The sequence below is a fragment of the Diachasmimorpha longicaudata genome, chromosome 15, assembly GCF_034640455.1.
Source record: "Diachasmimorpha longicaudata isolate KC_UGA_2023 chromosome 15, iyDiaLong2, whole genome shotgun sequence".
Taxonomy (NCBI): Eukaryota; Metazoa; Arthropoda; class Insecta; order Hymenoptera; family Braconidae; genus Diachasmimorpha; species Diachasmimorpha longicaudata.
This window is the reverse complement of record NC_087239.1, coordinates 2748213-2762347: the sequence shown is the minus strand read 5'-3', so window position 1 is coordinate 2762347 and position 14135 is coordinate 2748213. Positions and strand designations below refer to the sequence as shown.

Genomic DNA, 14135 nt, shown 5'->3' with positions numbered 1-14135 from the left:
TTCCATTGTCTAATAATGGTAATTAAAGATTAGAATAACTAGTCCTGAATTCTCATCTCAGGGTAATAGTCATTGTTCTGGTTAATTTATTGAGATTATTGCTTTGTGCGGTAGAGCCTAAATAACGCCAAAATCATGCAGTTACGTCTTTTTACTTTTAACGTTTTCCTATTGCTTAGCAATTGCAAGCCATGCCAGAGTGACGCAATACTCGTGACCTTGATGATGTCACGTATGTTTTGGGAATTTGGGAGAATATTCACGTATCAAGGAAATACTTTGCGCTAGTCGCCTATATATTTAATTTTACGTTACTGCCTTCTTGAAATTTCGAGTTCTTTTGTACATTTGTGGCTTTTGGTTTATTTATATTCCAAAATTTAAAACTTATGAAGGATTATCCGTATAATCCAAATAAATCGGAATTATTTGCGAATTATCGCCTTTTATCGATATTATTCTGGAATGTTGTATCTGCGTTTATCGCCTACGGGTTTATTCTATTTTTTTGTGTGCCTTAGGCCATTGCGGTTACACACCGCTGTCAAAAGTGTCAAAGAATTTGTTGTCATTTCCGTATGAATTTCAATTTGTTTATGTTACGCGCCTCCGCGAGAATCTCCCGCGTATTTTCTCTCGCCAAGGTCGCGCCTCCATATAGAGTATATCCCGCGTCCGTCGTTTTAGCTGTTACGTATTAAGCTCTCGGAGCCCGTATGTTTTATGGCTTTTTTTACGTTATTAATTGCGTTTATGACGCTTCAGAATTTATTTAATGTATCAATTAATTATGGGTTAAGAATTATGGACTGTAAGATGAATTTTCGGGAACATTAATATTATTTAGCCCGACATTAAGACTCGTATATTTTCTTTTGTTTTTTTGATGAATTTATTGTATTACATTAGATAGTGTTATATCCAGCGGAGAATAAAGACGACACAGGTTGATAAATATTTGGGGCGGTTTATTAGTTACAAAGAGTATTACGATGTGACACGTCAGAGCTCCGAAGAGAGACACAAAAGACTAATGTTATATCCAAAAGACAGTCGTGATTCTCCCGAAGTTCAGATCATAGACAAATGAATAAGTCTTCGAAGGGGGATACGTAACACTACTCCCCTCCGCAAAAAGATTGCCGCCCCGGCAATCACACCAGGGACTATTTGAGGTATTACAACCCTAGGATTTGTTGCTTTAATTTATGACAAACTGAAAAATTTAAGCGTTGCAAGATCTCACATAGGGAGGGCCCCAGTCTGTTCTTTAGCTAAAACCTCCCAGAAATCAACGCTAAAGAACAGCCGATTAATATTTGTTTGATTCTATACAATCATAATTTATCGAAAGTGTTTGTTACAATTTTCAATGGGTTATGTTGAGCAAGAGGAATAAAGTGTTCTTAATTGACTTATTCATTAAGGGTGTGAATGTCAGTATTTGACTCGAACTTTCATTGTTCATTTTCTGAAACAGCAGAATGGTTCACTTGAAAATTTCCGTTATGGGTACAGTATCTGAAAACAACTCAACACAGAGATTTCCTCAAATTAGAAAAGAGAAGAAAAACATTTAAATGAGAATGTCATTCAATGAAAATAACAAGCAACTACTTTTTCAAATTACTTGTCTGCAGACAACTACTAGCAACTAGTTTAAAAGCAACTACCAAAAATTCAAACTTCACAAGATTGCAGTTTTTCGAAAGCTTTCGAAATTATTACATGCATTATGCAAAAATAAGCGTATATAATTCATTTTGACACATACACACATTCATTCATCCTGAAATAACTCAAAGGTGATAGAGTAAAGTGAAACAGGTAAAAATAAATAATCAGGCCAGTCTGCTTCAACAGACACAAGTAATCAGGCCCGTCTGCTACAACAGACACAAGTAATGGGGCCCGTCTGCTACAACAGACACAAGTAATGAGGCCCGTCTGCTACAACAGACACAAGTAATGAGGTCCGTCTGCTACAACAGACACAAGTAATGGGGCCCGTCTGCTACAACAGACACAAGTAATGAGGCCCGTCTGCTACAACAGACACAAGTAATGAGGCCCGTCTGCTACAACAGACATAAGTAATCAGGCCAGTCTGCTACAACAGACACAAGTAATGAGGCCCGTCTGCTACAACAGACACAAGTAATGAGGCCCGTCTGCTACAACAGACATAAGTAATCAGGCCAGTCTGCTACAACAGACACAAGTAATCAGGCCCGTCTGCTACAACAGACACAAGTAATGGGGCCCGTCTGCTACAACAGACACAAGTAGTGAGGCCCGTCTGCTACAACAGACATAAGTGATGGGGCCCGTCTGCTACAACAGACATAAGTGATGGGGCCCGTCTGCTACAACAGACATAAGTGATGGGGCCCGTCTGCTACAACAGACATAAGTGATGGGGCCCGTCTGCTACAACAGACATAAGTGATGGGGCCCGTCTGCTACAACAGACATAAGTGATGAGGCCCGTCTGCTACAACAGACATAAGTAATCAGGCCAGTCTGCTACAACAGACACAAGTGATGGGGCCAGTCTGCTACAACAGACACAAGTGATGGGGCCCGTCTGCTACAACAGACATAAGTGATGGGGCCCGTCTGCTACAACAGACATAAGTGATGGGGCACTGAAGGATAATAATCATTCTAGATCATCATGTTCCACTGGCCACAGACGGTTGACATGTACTATTTTGAATTTTCCTTTAGGGAATTTCTGAATTTGATACACAACATCATTTAGTTTGGATCGGATCACATATGTTTTCTCCCAACTTTTTTGAATTTTTGGACATCGACCTTTGACTCTCTTGGGGGCAAAGAGCCAAACTCTCTGACCAGGTGTAAAGTATATCATGTGAGCTTTTAAATCGAATTTAGATTTCATTTTGTCGCTTTTGATTTTCCAATTTTCTCTGACTTGATTATGGGTGTTCACCAATTGCTCTTGCAACTGATCTATGTAATCAGGTAAATTTCCGAGATTGTTAGAGTTATTGAATGATGGGTTACCATGAAGCAAATCTAGAGGAAGTCGCAATTCTCTACCGAATATTAACTTTGCTGGAGTGAATTGGGTGGTTTGATGCTTGGAGGAACGATATGCGAGAAGGAATAATGGAAGCCACTTGTCCCATGAATTCTGATTGTCATTGATAAATTTAGCGAGGTAGTTAAGGATAGTTCTGTTTAAACGCTCAACCATACCATTGGATTGTGGATGCAATGGGGTGGTACGCGTTTTATGAATACCTAATAGCTTCATAAGTGAGGAGAAAATTCCGGATTCAAAATCTCTTCCTTGATCGGAGTGGATTTCTAGAGGTATTCCAAAACGTGAAACAACATGGACTACCAAAGCTTCAGCGATAGTAGCTGCCCGATGATTTGGAAGCGGGATTGCTTCAGGCCAACGAGAAAAATAGTCAGTGACTACAAGGACGAACCGATTGTTACTAATAGTTCTTGGTAAAGGACCTAAAATGTCAACTGCTATTCTCTCAAAAGGAAAGCCGACATTATAAAGCTGTAATTCCCCTCTGGCTCGTTGTGCTGGGCCATCTCGACTGAAACAAACAGAACATCTGCGGCACCAATTCTCAACATCAATTTTACAAGAAGTACAATAGAAACGTTTCCGAATATTATCTAGCATTTTGTTGACTTTGAAATGGCCACCAAGGGGAGAAGAGTGTGCGGTCTTGAGTATTTCTTTTCTCGAAGAATTAGGAACAATAATTTGAAGAGTAATTTTGGATTTGTCGTTGGATTCCCATCGACGGTAGAGAGTATCACCTATCAATTCGAGAGAATCCCAATAGAGGAGGTAGAGCTTCACATCTGAGCCAAGGTGAGAGATTTCATGTCAGTCAGGACGTTGATTCCGTTTTTTTTTGAATCGATCACCATGCGGAGGATTGGATCTTGAGCCTGTTGTTCTTTCATTTCCTCAAGGAGATCAAAAACTTTGTCGCGGTAATGGAATGGGACTCTGCGATGATTTTGTTTGATTGGATTCGAGTTCCCAGAGTCAATTACGTGTTTAGCTCCTGGATATCTCCCTAAGTCAGTAGAACTGGAGGAAAAGCGCTTTTGATAAGTTAGAAGAAAGCTTTTGAATACTCTCTGTTCTTTCGGATTTAATAACTCACATGAATTTTCAAATAGTTGAAGCAAAAATTTATGAATATTTGGGGAAAATCCAGAGATTCCTTTCGAAATCGTTCGTTTGATAAAAAACAGTTTTCTTAGGGTTATCAATGTCAAATTTTCTCTTAACAATCGACTGGAAGTCTTGTAAGAGGCCAGATTTGTAGAGAAAATCTAAGCCAAGAATACAATCTTCTTTTATAATTGCGAAGCCCGCGTTAAGTACAATAGAAAAATTTCCGATGGAAATTTCAATTTCTTTGATAGCTTGATAAGGGAAATGTTCGCTAGAAACAGTGATAATACTGATCCTTCTGGTAGAGTTTGTTAGACCAGTCAGATTGTTGTTCAAAAGTTTAGGGTTAATTAATGTAATGTCACTAGCTGTGTCAATTGTCATAAAGCAAGAATGATCATTAATTTTTCCTTTCAATTCCAAAGCAAGAATTGGATCTTGAGTTTCATTTTTCACCTGAAAACATCTAGAAATATTGAAATTTGGTTGAGTTAATTCGTCAATGAAGCAAATTTTGTCTTGCTTGATTGAGTCTAAATTATTGATGTGAGGAAAAGGATTAGCGTTAGCATGTGCAGCATCATTACAATTAGCAAAAGCAAAAGAGTGAGAAGAGAAATAATTTAGAATGTTATCTGTTGTATTCCTCGGAGGAGGGTATGGTGGCACTTGGTTCCCTGGAGGGTACTGGGATTGACCAGGGGTAAACTGGGGAGGACCAGGAGGAATCGGCGCTTCCGTTCCATGTTGAAGAGTCATGTCTAGGACTGCTGGAACTGATTGTGACGTGTTTGGTTCCCTCGAAGTACCCGGTTGCAGAGCCGACGAAAACATTGTAGGGCATTGAAGTATCACTGCAGGTTGAACTACATTTGAAAGTGGACTTGCATTAATTCCTGGAATGTTTGGATGAGGGAGTTCCCCAGAAAGATGTTGTTCAGGATTGACAGGAACAGTTTGATTGTTATCGGCTGTAAAATTTCCTGGGATCTCTGGAGTAGGGTTCTGGTGGACATCGAGAACGATAGGAATTGCCTGATTTCCTGGTATACAGTTTTGAAAGGTTCCATGGATATTATGAGTCATTGCGACAAGTTCGGCGTTCTTCCTCTCTCTCTTGTCGAATAACTTCTCTGATACTATTTACAGCGTCCCGTAATTGATTTTGGAATTCATTGCGAAGTTGATTGCCCAAATCTTCAATTTCTCGACAAGTCGGATTATGGTGGAGTATTTCGTCATCCAGTGGTGAATGAGGGTGATAGGGGGGGAACCAAAGGAGCATGACGCTCTTCCAAGGTGGCTCGTCTCCGCCTTCCTCTCCCCGACATAATTATTTAAATGAAGTGACTCACCAATAAAGGAGAAAAATAATTTTCCACCGCTTGACGTCACATTTAATAATTCCAAAAATTTGTTAACAGAAATCCAAAAGTAAATAGTCCAATTAATAGTGCCGGAAGGATAGAGCGATTTTAAAAGATTAATTTTTTTCTGACAGTTGTACACTTCACTCCCTTTTTTTTTTAGGCTCGTAGGTTTTAATTAAAACCACTTCTGACACCAATGTTATATCCAGCGGAGAATAAAGACGACACAGGTTGATAAATATTTGGGGCGGTTTATTAGTTACAAAGAGTATTACGATGTGACACGTCAGAGCTCCGAAGAGAGACACAAAAGACTAATGTTATATCCAAAAGACAGTCGTGATTCTCCCGAAGTTCAGATCATAGACAAATGAATAAGTCTTCGAAGGGGGATACGTAACAATAGATTAAAGTTTGGATCTCTCTCTCTCTCTCTCTCACACAAAAATATAGGGATTATGTTTACATTTTAATTGAGATTTGCCATATTAGATAAAATGGTATTTTTGTTATTATGAACGGAAACTGAAAAATATAGTTCCGTAGAGAAATATTAAATATGTGTTGAGTTTTGAATTTATAGAATTGAACGACCAGTGACCAGCACACCCCGAACCACCCCTCTCTCCACAACCTACATCCTGAGCAGCGTGAGCAAATACCACCTTTCCCTTGACCTTTTAGTTTTAAGTTATTAAGTTTACGTTATAGTTAGAATTTTTAGTTCGTTGTCGTGAGTTATCCGCTTCGATTATGTTTCTCGGTTTGTTGTTCCCGTCGAGACAAAGAACAACTGGCGCCCTTCAGAGCATTTGTTCCGTTTTTGGACTGTCAAGGGAAAAGGGCGGATTAACTAGTCCATTTTTATGTTAGTAAAAATCCACCACGTTATAGTTGTAAATTCATCTTCAAATTTTCTTTAAAAATGTTATCGTTGGCATTTTTAAAGTCTCGGCTTTTTCTTCTGCTTATCGTATGATCGATCGTAATCATTCCAAGGCTAAATTCGATCATTGCATGATCCGTTATTTTTGGGTTGTGTATTACACTAGCATTGACCTCAGTATTATACTAAATAATAGATCAATTGTCGTTGCACTATTTACATCAATTCTCGTTGGCTCCTTTATCAATTGCTTCATTCCCAGTCCTGCGAGGACATTGTTCAATTTTCTCGAATAATATCGATCGGTGTTTAAATCGATATTAAAATCCCCAACACAAATACAATTTTGCTGTCTCTCAACAGATTCACAAATGTCTTCTATATAGGTAATAAAATATGGGTCACTCGCACTTGAGGAGTGATATGTCACTATTAGTACTCGATTAAATATGTCACTTACAATTTTTATTCCAATGGACCAACAATTACTTTTAATCTTACTATTCACAATTTTCACAAGTTTGATTTTGGTTTTTATATATAACACAACTCCTCGTGTTGTTCTCTTTTCTGAGTTACATCTGATAATAGCATATACTGGTATTGAAATTTCATCATCCTCTATTTCATCAGTAACTCTAACCTCACTAAAAGCCAAAATTGCTGGCTTCTTCTCTTTTATTATTAATTGGTCAATCTCGTCTTTATTTTCGATTAAACTACGGACATTCATATAAATTATCAACAGTTGTCTATTTCTATGAAAATAATGTTTTTTTACTTTATGATTGAGTTCATTTGTCTGTGTTTCTCTAAAAAAAATTTGTACGATGGGCAGTTTTTATCCTTACCGGAGTGCTGCATGTGATTCAGTGAGATTCAAACCGTTTTTATCGTTCTTACATGTTAGACATTTTAAGTTATCATTAGTACAGCCTTGAGTTGAGTGACGATCAGCGCATTTTCCACAAATTTCATTTTTTCTATAATGTTTAGTGTTTATTTTATTATGAGTTTCCGGGATGATTTGGGCCGGATGGGATGGTGGGTGAGGAAGTTCCGGGAAAGGCGAATAATTGGCACGTGGTGTGATAATGTTCCGATTTATTGGTTAAAATAAATATACACTGTGTGCACTCCGTGATGGTAAAAAACTATTCGCCTTTTCTAATTAATAGTGGACTGTAATTCCGCCGTGTTTAATTTGCCGATCTAACCCCGTTGGTTATCCGTTGGTAGCCAAAATTCCCCGGTGGAATTACCCGTAAGACACACCGTATGTCCTGTCCGAATGATAGATGATGGCGTACTGACCATCGTAACGATCCCGAATTCGATCGTGACCTCTCGTTACGATGGTCAAGGGTGATTGGCCGAGGTCGTCCGGTTGGTCATCCTGAATTGACCGCGGGATTTTGAACATACCGCCCGCCCTGCGTCACCCCCCTGGGTGACGATGTAGACTGTCCGTTTAATTTTGACCTTCCAGTAGGTCGCCGTTGATTGGTAGTGGTACCAATCGATGGATTGCCCGCTGCGTTTCCTTGTTGCCCTTCCAAAGTGTGACAACCCTGGTCAAGTTGTCCCGTCCCGGGTGGATCCTGATGACTCGAGCCAGGGGCCATCTGGTTGGCGGTTCCTGCTCATTTGATATGAGAACCAACGTCCCAATTTTAATGTCGTCCGTTGGTTTCCTCCACCGATAGATTTGTTGATATCGATGCACGCACTCGCGTGCCCAATGGTCCCAGAAGTTCTGCACCTTCTGCGTGATAAGTTGCCACCTGTTTAGCCGATCCGTGTTGATGTGTTCCAGACTTGGTTCTGGAATCGCTGTCAGCGATCCGCCGATGATGAAGTGCCCTGGTGTCAATGCCGTGGTGTCTTGCGGGTCGTTATTTATCGGGCAGAGTGGCCGCGAGTTCAGGATGGCTTCAACCTGAGTCAGAAGAGTCGTAAATTCCTCGTACGTCAGAGTTGAAGTTCCTATCACTCTCCGTAGGTGATGTTTCGTGGATTTAACCGCGGCCTCCCACTTGCCTCCCATGTGTGGCGAGTAGGGCGGGTTAAATCTCCATTCCGTTCCGTTTGTTGCTAGCCAGTTCCTGATGGTTGCCGATTCGCTAGATGCCTGGTGGATGATTTGCCGTAATTCCTTTTCTGCCCCGATGAAGTTTAATCCCCTGTCACTGGTCAGGGTCGCGCAAATTCCCCGTCTTGCCGTAAATCGCTTGTACGCTGCGATGAATCCGTCCGCCGTGAGGTCTGTGACCAGTTCCAAATGTGTGGCGGATGTGGCGAAGCAGACAAATAAGCAAATGTACGCCTTGTACATCGTTTTGCCTGCCCCGGAGCCTCTCCACCTCAGGATGTTGATTGGGCCGGCGAAGTCTACTCCTGAGTGAAGGAAGACTCGTGATGGTGTCACTCGTCGCGATGGCAGCTGTCCCATCAGCTGTTGAGCTCGCACAGCTCGATGACGTGCGCAGATGACGCACTTTAATATGTGTGAGCGTACTGGTGCCCGTCCTCCGATGATCCAGTACCTCTGCCGGATGTGTGCCAACGTGAGTTGCGTTCCCCCGTGGAAGCTCCTCTGATGAGCTTCCGCAATGATAAGTGATGAGAGCGGTGAGTGACGTGGGAGAATAATTGGATTCTTCTCCTCCGGGTCCAATGTTGAATTCCGAAGACGTCCGCCCATGCGCATGACGTCGTTCTCCAGGTATGGCGTCAGCGTCGCCATACGATGCTTGGCTGCCAGTGATCTTCCAGCCTTCAATGTGGTGATTTCCCGTCCGAAGTATCGCTGTTGGGTGTACTTAACCCAGAACAGTCTTCCGTCCTCTATTTCCGTAGTTCCGAGTTGTGGAGAATCCGGTGTTGGTTGTCCCTTGAATTTGTTTATTGCTCGATTCACCCAGGCTGTGATTCGAGCTAGCTTGTTCCATGACGAAATCCGATTGATCAGTGCATCTTCGTCGACAATGTGCACTGGGTATGAGCTGATGGTGGGTGGTTTCGCCTCCATTGCCACCACTGATGCTAATTCCGAGGTTGATGCTAATTCCGTTGATGCTGCTACCCATTGTTCTGGTGGTTGGACAAGCCATGATGGTCCAGTCCACCAGAGATGATGCTCCCGCAATTCCGTTGGTGATATTCCTCTTGATGCGCAGTCCGCTGGATTCTCCTTGCCGTTGATGTGATTCCATTTGGCAGTAGGCAGGGTTTCTTGGATCTTGAGAACCCTGTTCTGCACAAAGTCCTTCCACCGTGATGGATCTCCGTTGATCCATGCGATGGCTACTGATGAGTCGCTCCATGAGTAGAGCTCCGCATCGTCAAGTTCCAGAGCTCGCTGTACATAGGCCATTAGATTTGTGACCATGACAGCTGCCGTGAGCTCCAGCCGTGGAATGGTCATCTTCTTGAGGGGAGCCACCTTGGTTTTGGCACAAACCAAGTTGACGTTGACTCCCGATGATGCTGACCAGGATCGAAGATAGACCGATGCACCCATTGCCAGGGTCGATGCGTCCGCAAATCCGTGAAGTTGTATTTTCTTTCCCGATGAAAGATGTAGCCATCGTGGTATTGATAGGCTGCTCAGCCGTTGAAGTTCCTCCCTGAAACTTCTCCACCGTTTAGTGTGTGGCATTGGTATTTGCTCGTCCCAGTCGAGCTTGAGCAGCCACAATTCTTGTATAAATATCTTTGCCGTGATGGTGACCGGTGCTATTAGTCCCAAAGGATCATAAATTTGCGTAATCTCGGACAGGATTACGCGTTTGGTGATGGTGTCTCCGCTGAAGTTTCTTGCCTTGAAGTGAAAAGTGTCTGTCTGAGGCTGCCAGCAGAGGCCCAGCACTTTCACTGATGATTCCCCGAATTCGATAGTTGGAGCTGATTCCGCCGATATTCCGAGTTGTCCGAGTGTCCGTGGCGCGTTGCTGCACCATTTCTGCAATGGCATGCCGCCCGCCATGCAGAGTCCGATTAGATCCTTGATTATTTTTTCCAATTCCTCTTCGGTTTCTGCACCTCCGTAGATATCGTCAACGTATCGCCCCCGTGCGAACGTTGGTAAAGCCAAAGGAAATCGATGAGCTTCATCGATTGCCAGCTGCTTCAGCACCCGAAGAGACAGCCATGGTGCACAGCTGGTCCCGTAAGTGACCGTTGTTAACCGATATTCGATGATCTGGCCGTCGTCGTCCTTCCAGAAGATTCGTTGATAGTCCCAATCATCCTGATGGACGCGAATCTGGCGGAACATTTTCTCGATGTCCGCTCCGAAGACTAATCGATGCCGACGAAGCCAGATGAGGACGTCAGAGCACTCCGTTTGAAGTTTTGGTCCTGAATGAAGGATATCATTCAGTGACACTCCCGTAGAGCTTCGATGTGAAGCGTCGAATACGACCCTTAGTTTGGTCGTCGTGCTATCCGGTCTCAGCACTCCGTGATGAGGCAAGTAGTATGCCAACCGTGTCTCTGACGTCGATGGTGCCCGTTGCATGTGATCCAAGGCCTCATACTCCTTAATGAATTTCCGGTATAGTGTATGAGCCTGTGGATCTGCCGCCAATCGCCTGTTGAGCTTCTGTAAGCGAATCCGAGCCGTCGATGCTGTATCCCCTAGGACGGCAGGCGATGATTTAAACGGTAGACGTACTGTATACCGTCCCGTTGCGTCTCTTCTATGAGTTTCCACAAAATGCTGCTCGCATTCTGCATCAGCCTTACTCATCACCGTTGATGGGTTGTCCGGTATTTCTTCCTGCGTCCAGAACTTCTTTAAGCAGTCCAATAATTGTTGGTTGATGGTCCGTGTGGTCACCCTCAGTGACCGCTTCTTAGCGCAGCCTGTACAGCAGACTGGCCCCGACACTACCCAGCCAAAAGATGTCTGCTGGGCTATGAGACCTGTTCCGTTGTATCTCATAATTCCGTCCGTGATAATTTTTCCGTAGTAATCAGCTCCGATGATTATGTCGATAGCCCCAGGTTGCATGAATGTCCGATCCGCCAAATTGAGTTCCCAAAGTTCCTGGGGAGTCCGTGTGTCACAGGCAAATGGTGGGATCTTTGCCGTGAGCTTGCTCATGATGTGAGCCTCCAAGTTGAGCAACGCAGTAGAATTGTGTCTCGGTTGTAAGTCGAATGACACAACCCCACGCGTGCTTCCCGAGGAAGTCTCTCCGATGCCGACAATTGATAGTGATGAGGACCTCCTTTTCAATTGTAGTTGATTGACCAAGCGCTCAGATACCAATGACACTTCTGAGCCTTGGTCGATGAGGATCCTTGCTGGTCTTGAATATCCGTTGTGATTCAGGGCAATAACCCTTGCCGTTGCCAGGACGACCAGTTGATTTCCCTGCTGACAGCTCTGTTGAGCTTCCAGTACGTTGCGCGTGTCCACCTGATTGACCGACTGCGGTTCCGATTGATATTGATCCCCGTGGTGATTGTCCGGTTGCTTCTCCGAGTGTGGTTCCTCTTCACGAGGCATGGCTTCTTCATGGGATTTCTGTCCGAATTGATTTTCCGCCGAATGTTGATGATCACCCGAATATTGCTGTTTTTCCGGTAGATTTTCCGAGTGGTGGTACACTTCCGAGTTATAAGATTCCCCGAGATGAATCTGAGAGGTCGTCGACCTCTTCCCCGATGGTGATGCGCCGTGTTGTTGGTCCTGGCGTGATGCTGGTCCCGGTTGTTCGTTGACAGGAACCGCCTTGATGCTCGCTCCGGTTCCGGTTCCCGTGATGTTTCCTGTCAACGTACACAGCGGTTAAGGTAGCCGATATTTATTATAGTGTATAATAAAGAGCTACTTAACCGCTCGTGCTAGGCTCCGAAGATGTGCTGGCCTTTGTTGAGTTTTCCGGCGTATCGTGCCTCCTCTCGTGGATGAGAGTGTGATGCAACCCGTTGCAATGGCGACACCTCCTGGTGCTCTTGCATTTTGTTGCCCGATGAGGTCCCAAGCAGTTGTAACACAGTCCCTCGTCTACGAGGAACTGCCTCTTTTGAACGGCATTCATGCCGAAGAACTTGGCACACTCCGGTCCAATCCAGTGTGGCCCTCCGCAGGCCACACATGCCGTCCTTTTGTTCGAGGTTCCCTTAACCTCTGATGATGGTCCCGATGATGTTCCGTGATGGACCTTTGCTGACTGTTTCGGCCGTTCCGATGTCAGCTTTTCCCCTTCCCTCTCGATATTTTCCCAGGCCCTTGCTCGGGCCCTGAGAAACTCGAGGAAGGTCTCCAGCTGCGGGGGATCTGTGGAGTCTCCCAGCTTCAGCTCCCAGTCCTGGCTGGAGTTCCGATCAAGAGACCTCCTAATTAGGTGACAGATCATTATGTCCCACCATTCTGTCGGTGCCCCGAGGTTCTTGAGAGCCGTGAGCGATTCCGTAACCGCGTCGATTACTTGAAGGAGACTCTTCGACGATAGCTCCTTCACGTCCTTTAATTTCAACAGCCGATTTAGATGAGCTGCCATTATCAGCCGTGGGTTCTCGTACCGGGCTACGAGCTTCTTCCAGGTTGTCTCATAGTGGGCAGCTCCCGTCCCGATGTTGGTGATGAGCTCTGCCGCCGATCCCTTTAGCGCCTTCCTTAGCCGTATCATCTTGTCCATATCCGAATAGCCGGCCTGGCTGTGGACAAGTGATACGTAGGCGTCGTGGAAGTTTCTCCACTCCGAGTAGGTGCCGTGGAACTCCGGCACCTGTAATCGTTCCAAATGGCTGGTTGAGGATCCCTGTTGAGTTCCCGATCCGCGTTGTGGGAGACTAGCCGCTCTACGGCCTAGCTCGTCCATCGCCTTCCTATAAATTCTGTCCGCCTGGGCGAACATATCTTCGGCGAAGTAAGGGTGGTCCATTACTTCTTCGCCTGATTCCTCAATCAGCTTCTCGTGGTAGGCCGAGAATTTGGACCACGTGTCCCCTACCACGATCCGATTTGATTGGAGCTCATCATAGCGAAGGGCTCCTGCCTCTTCGCTCCGCAGCCTTTCCGTGATCTCCCGTAGAGATCTCATCCGAGTTAGTTGGATCCGGATCCGGTTTTCCACACTACTGGGCCAAGGTGTGATAGACCTCCTAGTCTTGGTAACCGGCTCCGATACCAGTTCCTTGGAGGAGGCCTCCTCCGATGCGTTGCCGGGAATTTCCGTTGTGGGATCCTCCGAAATTCCCATCGATGCGAGAATCCGGTCATTCTCTTCCATCATCGTGGTCCATAGTTCGGAGGGATCTCGTTCCATTGTTACTGATGAAGGTCCCTTTAAATTGTAATTTAAATTTAATAAATTTGGACCCAACTAACTGTGTATCCCTTATTTGATGATTGTCGCATGCGTTGACACGGGATGTATAAGCGCTGATGGTTGACTTACCGATTGGTTGGTAAGTATTTACCGACTGTTGTTAGTAACCGCCGATGTGTTACCGACCGCTCGTCGATCGATAACGCGCTCGATGCCGAGTTGAGCGCCCGATGTGTTCGACCTTGATACCTCTCGGGTAATCCGATGTAAACAAAGCCCGTTGCTATTGTCCCGTGCGTAATCCCTTGAGGAATTTGGCCGATGTCCTCGCCGAGTCCGTGGGTTCTATGAAGTGGGCCCCGTAGATTACCGCGTGGCCGGCGTCCTTTATCCGACGTAGAATTCCC

At 44.6% G+C, this 14135-nt stretch overlaps 3 protein-coding genes across 5 annotated transcripts in view; 2 read left to right on the top strand and 1 right to left on the bottom strand.

Moving 5' to 3' along the window:
* LOC135169869 (uncharacterized) overlaps positions 1-14135 on the top strand; it is a 74284-nt gene that overhangs the window by 218 nt on the left and 59931 nt on the right. The window lies entirely within an intron of this gene.
* LOC135169795 (uncharacterized) overlaps positions 9-14135 on the top strand; it is a 57613-nt gene continuing 43486 nt past the window's right edge. Inside the window, exon 1 of the mRNA XM_064135093.1 lies at positions 9-18. Within this exon, the coding sequence (XP_063991163.1) occupies positions 16-18 (3 nt within the window). The 5' untranslated portion in view covers positions 9-15. The remainder of the gene's footprint in view (positions 19-14135) is intronic.
* LOC135169868 (uncharacterized) lies at positions 6203-13531 on the bottom strand. The gene is made up of 2 exons (XM_064135257.1): positions 12291-13531; positions 6203-12223 (listed from the first exon to the last, which is right to left on the bottom strand). The coding sequence occupies exons 1-2, from the start codon at positions 13498-13500 to the stop codon at positions 7914-7916; spliced, it is 5520 nt and encodes a 1839-aa protein (XP_063991327.1). The 5' UTR covers positions 13501-13531; the 3' UTR covers positions 6203-7913.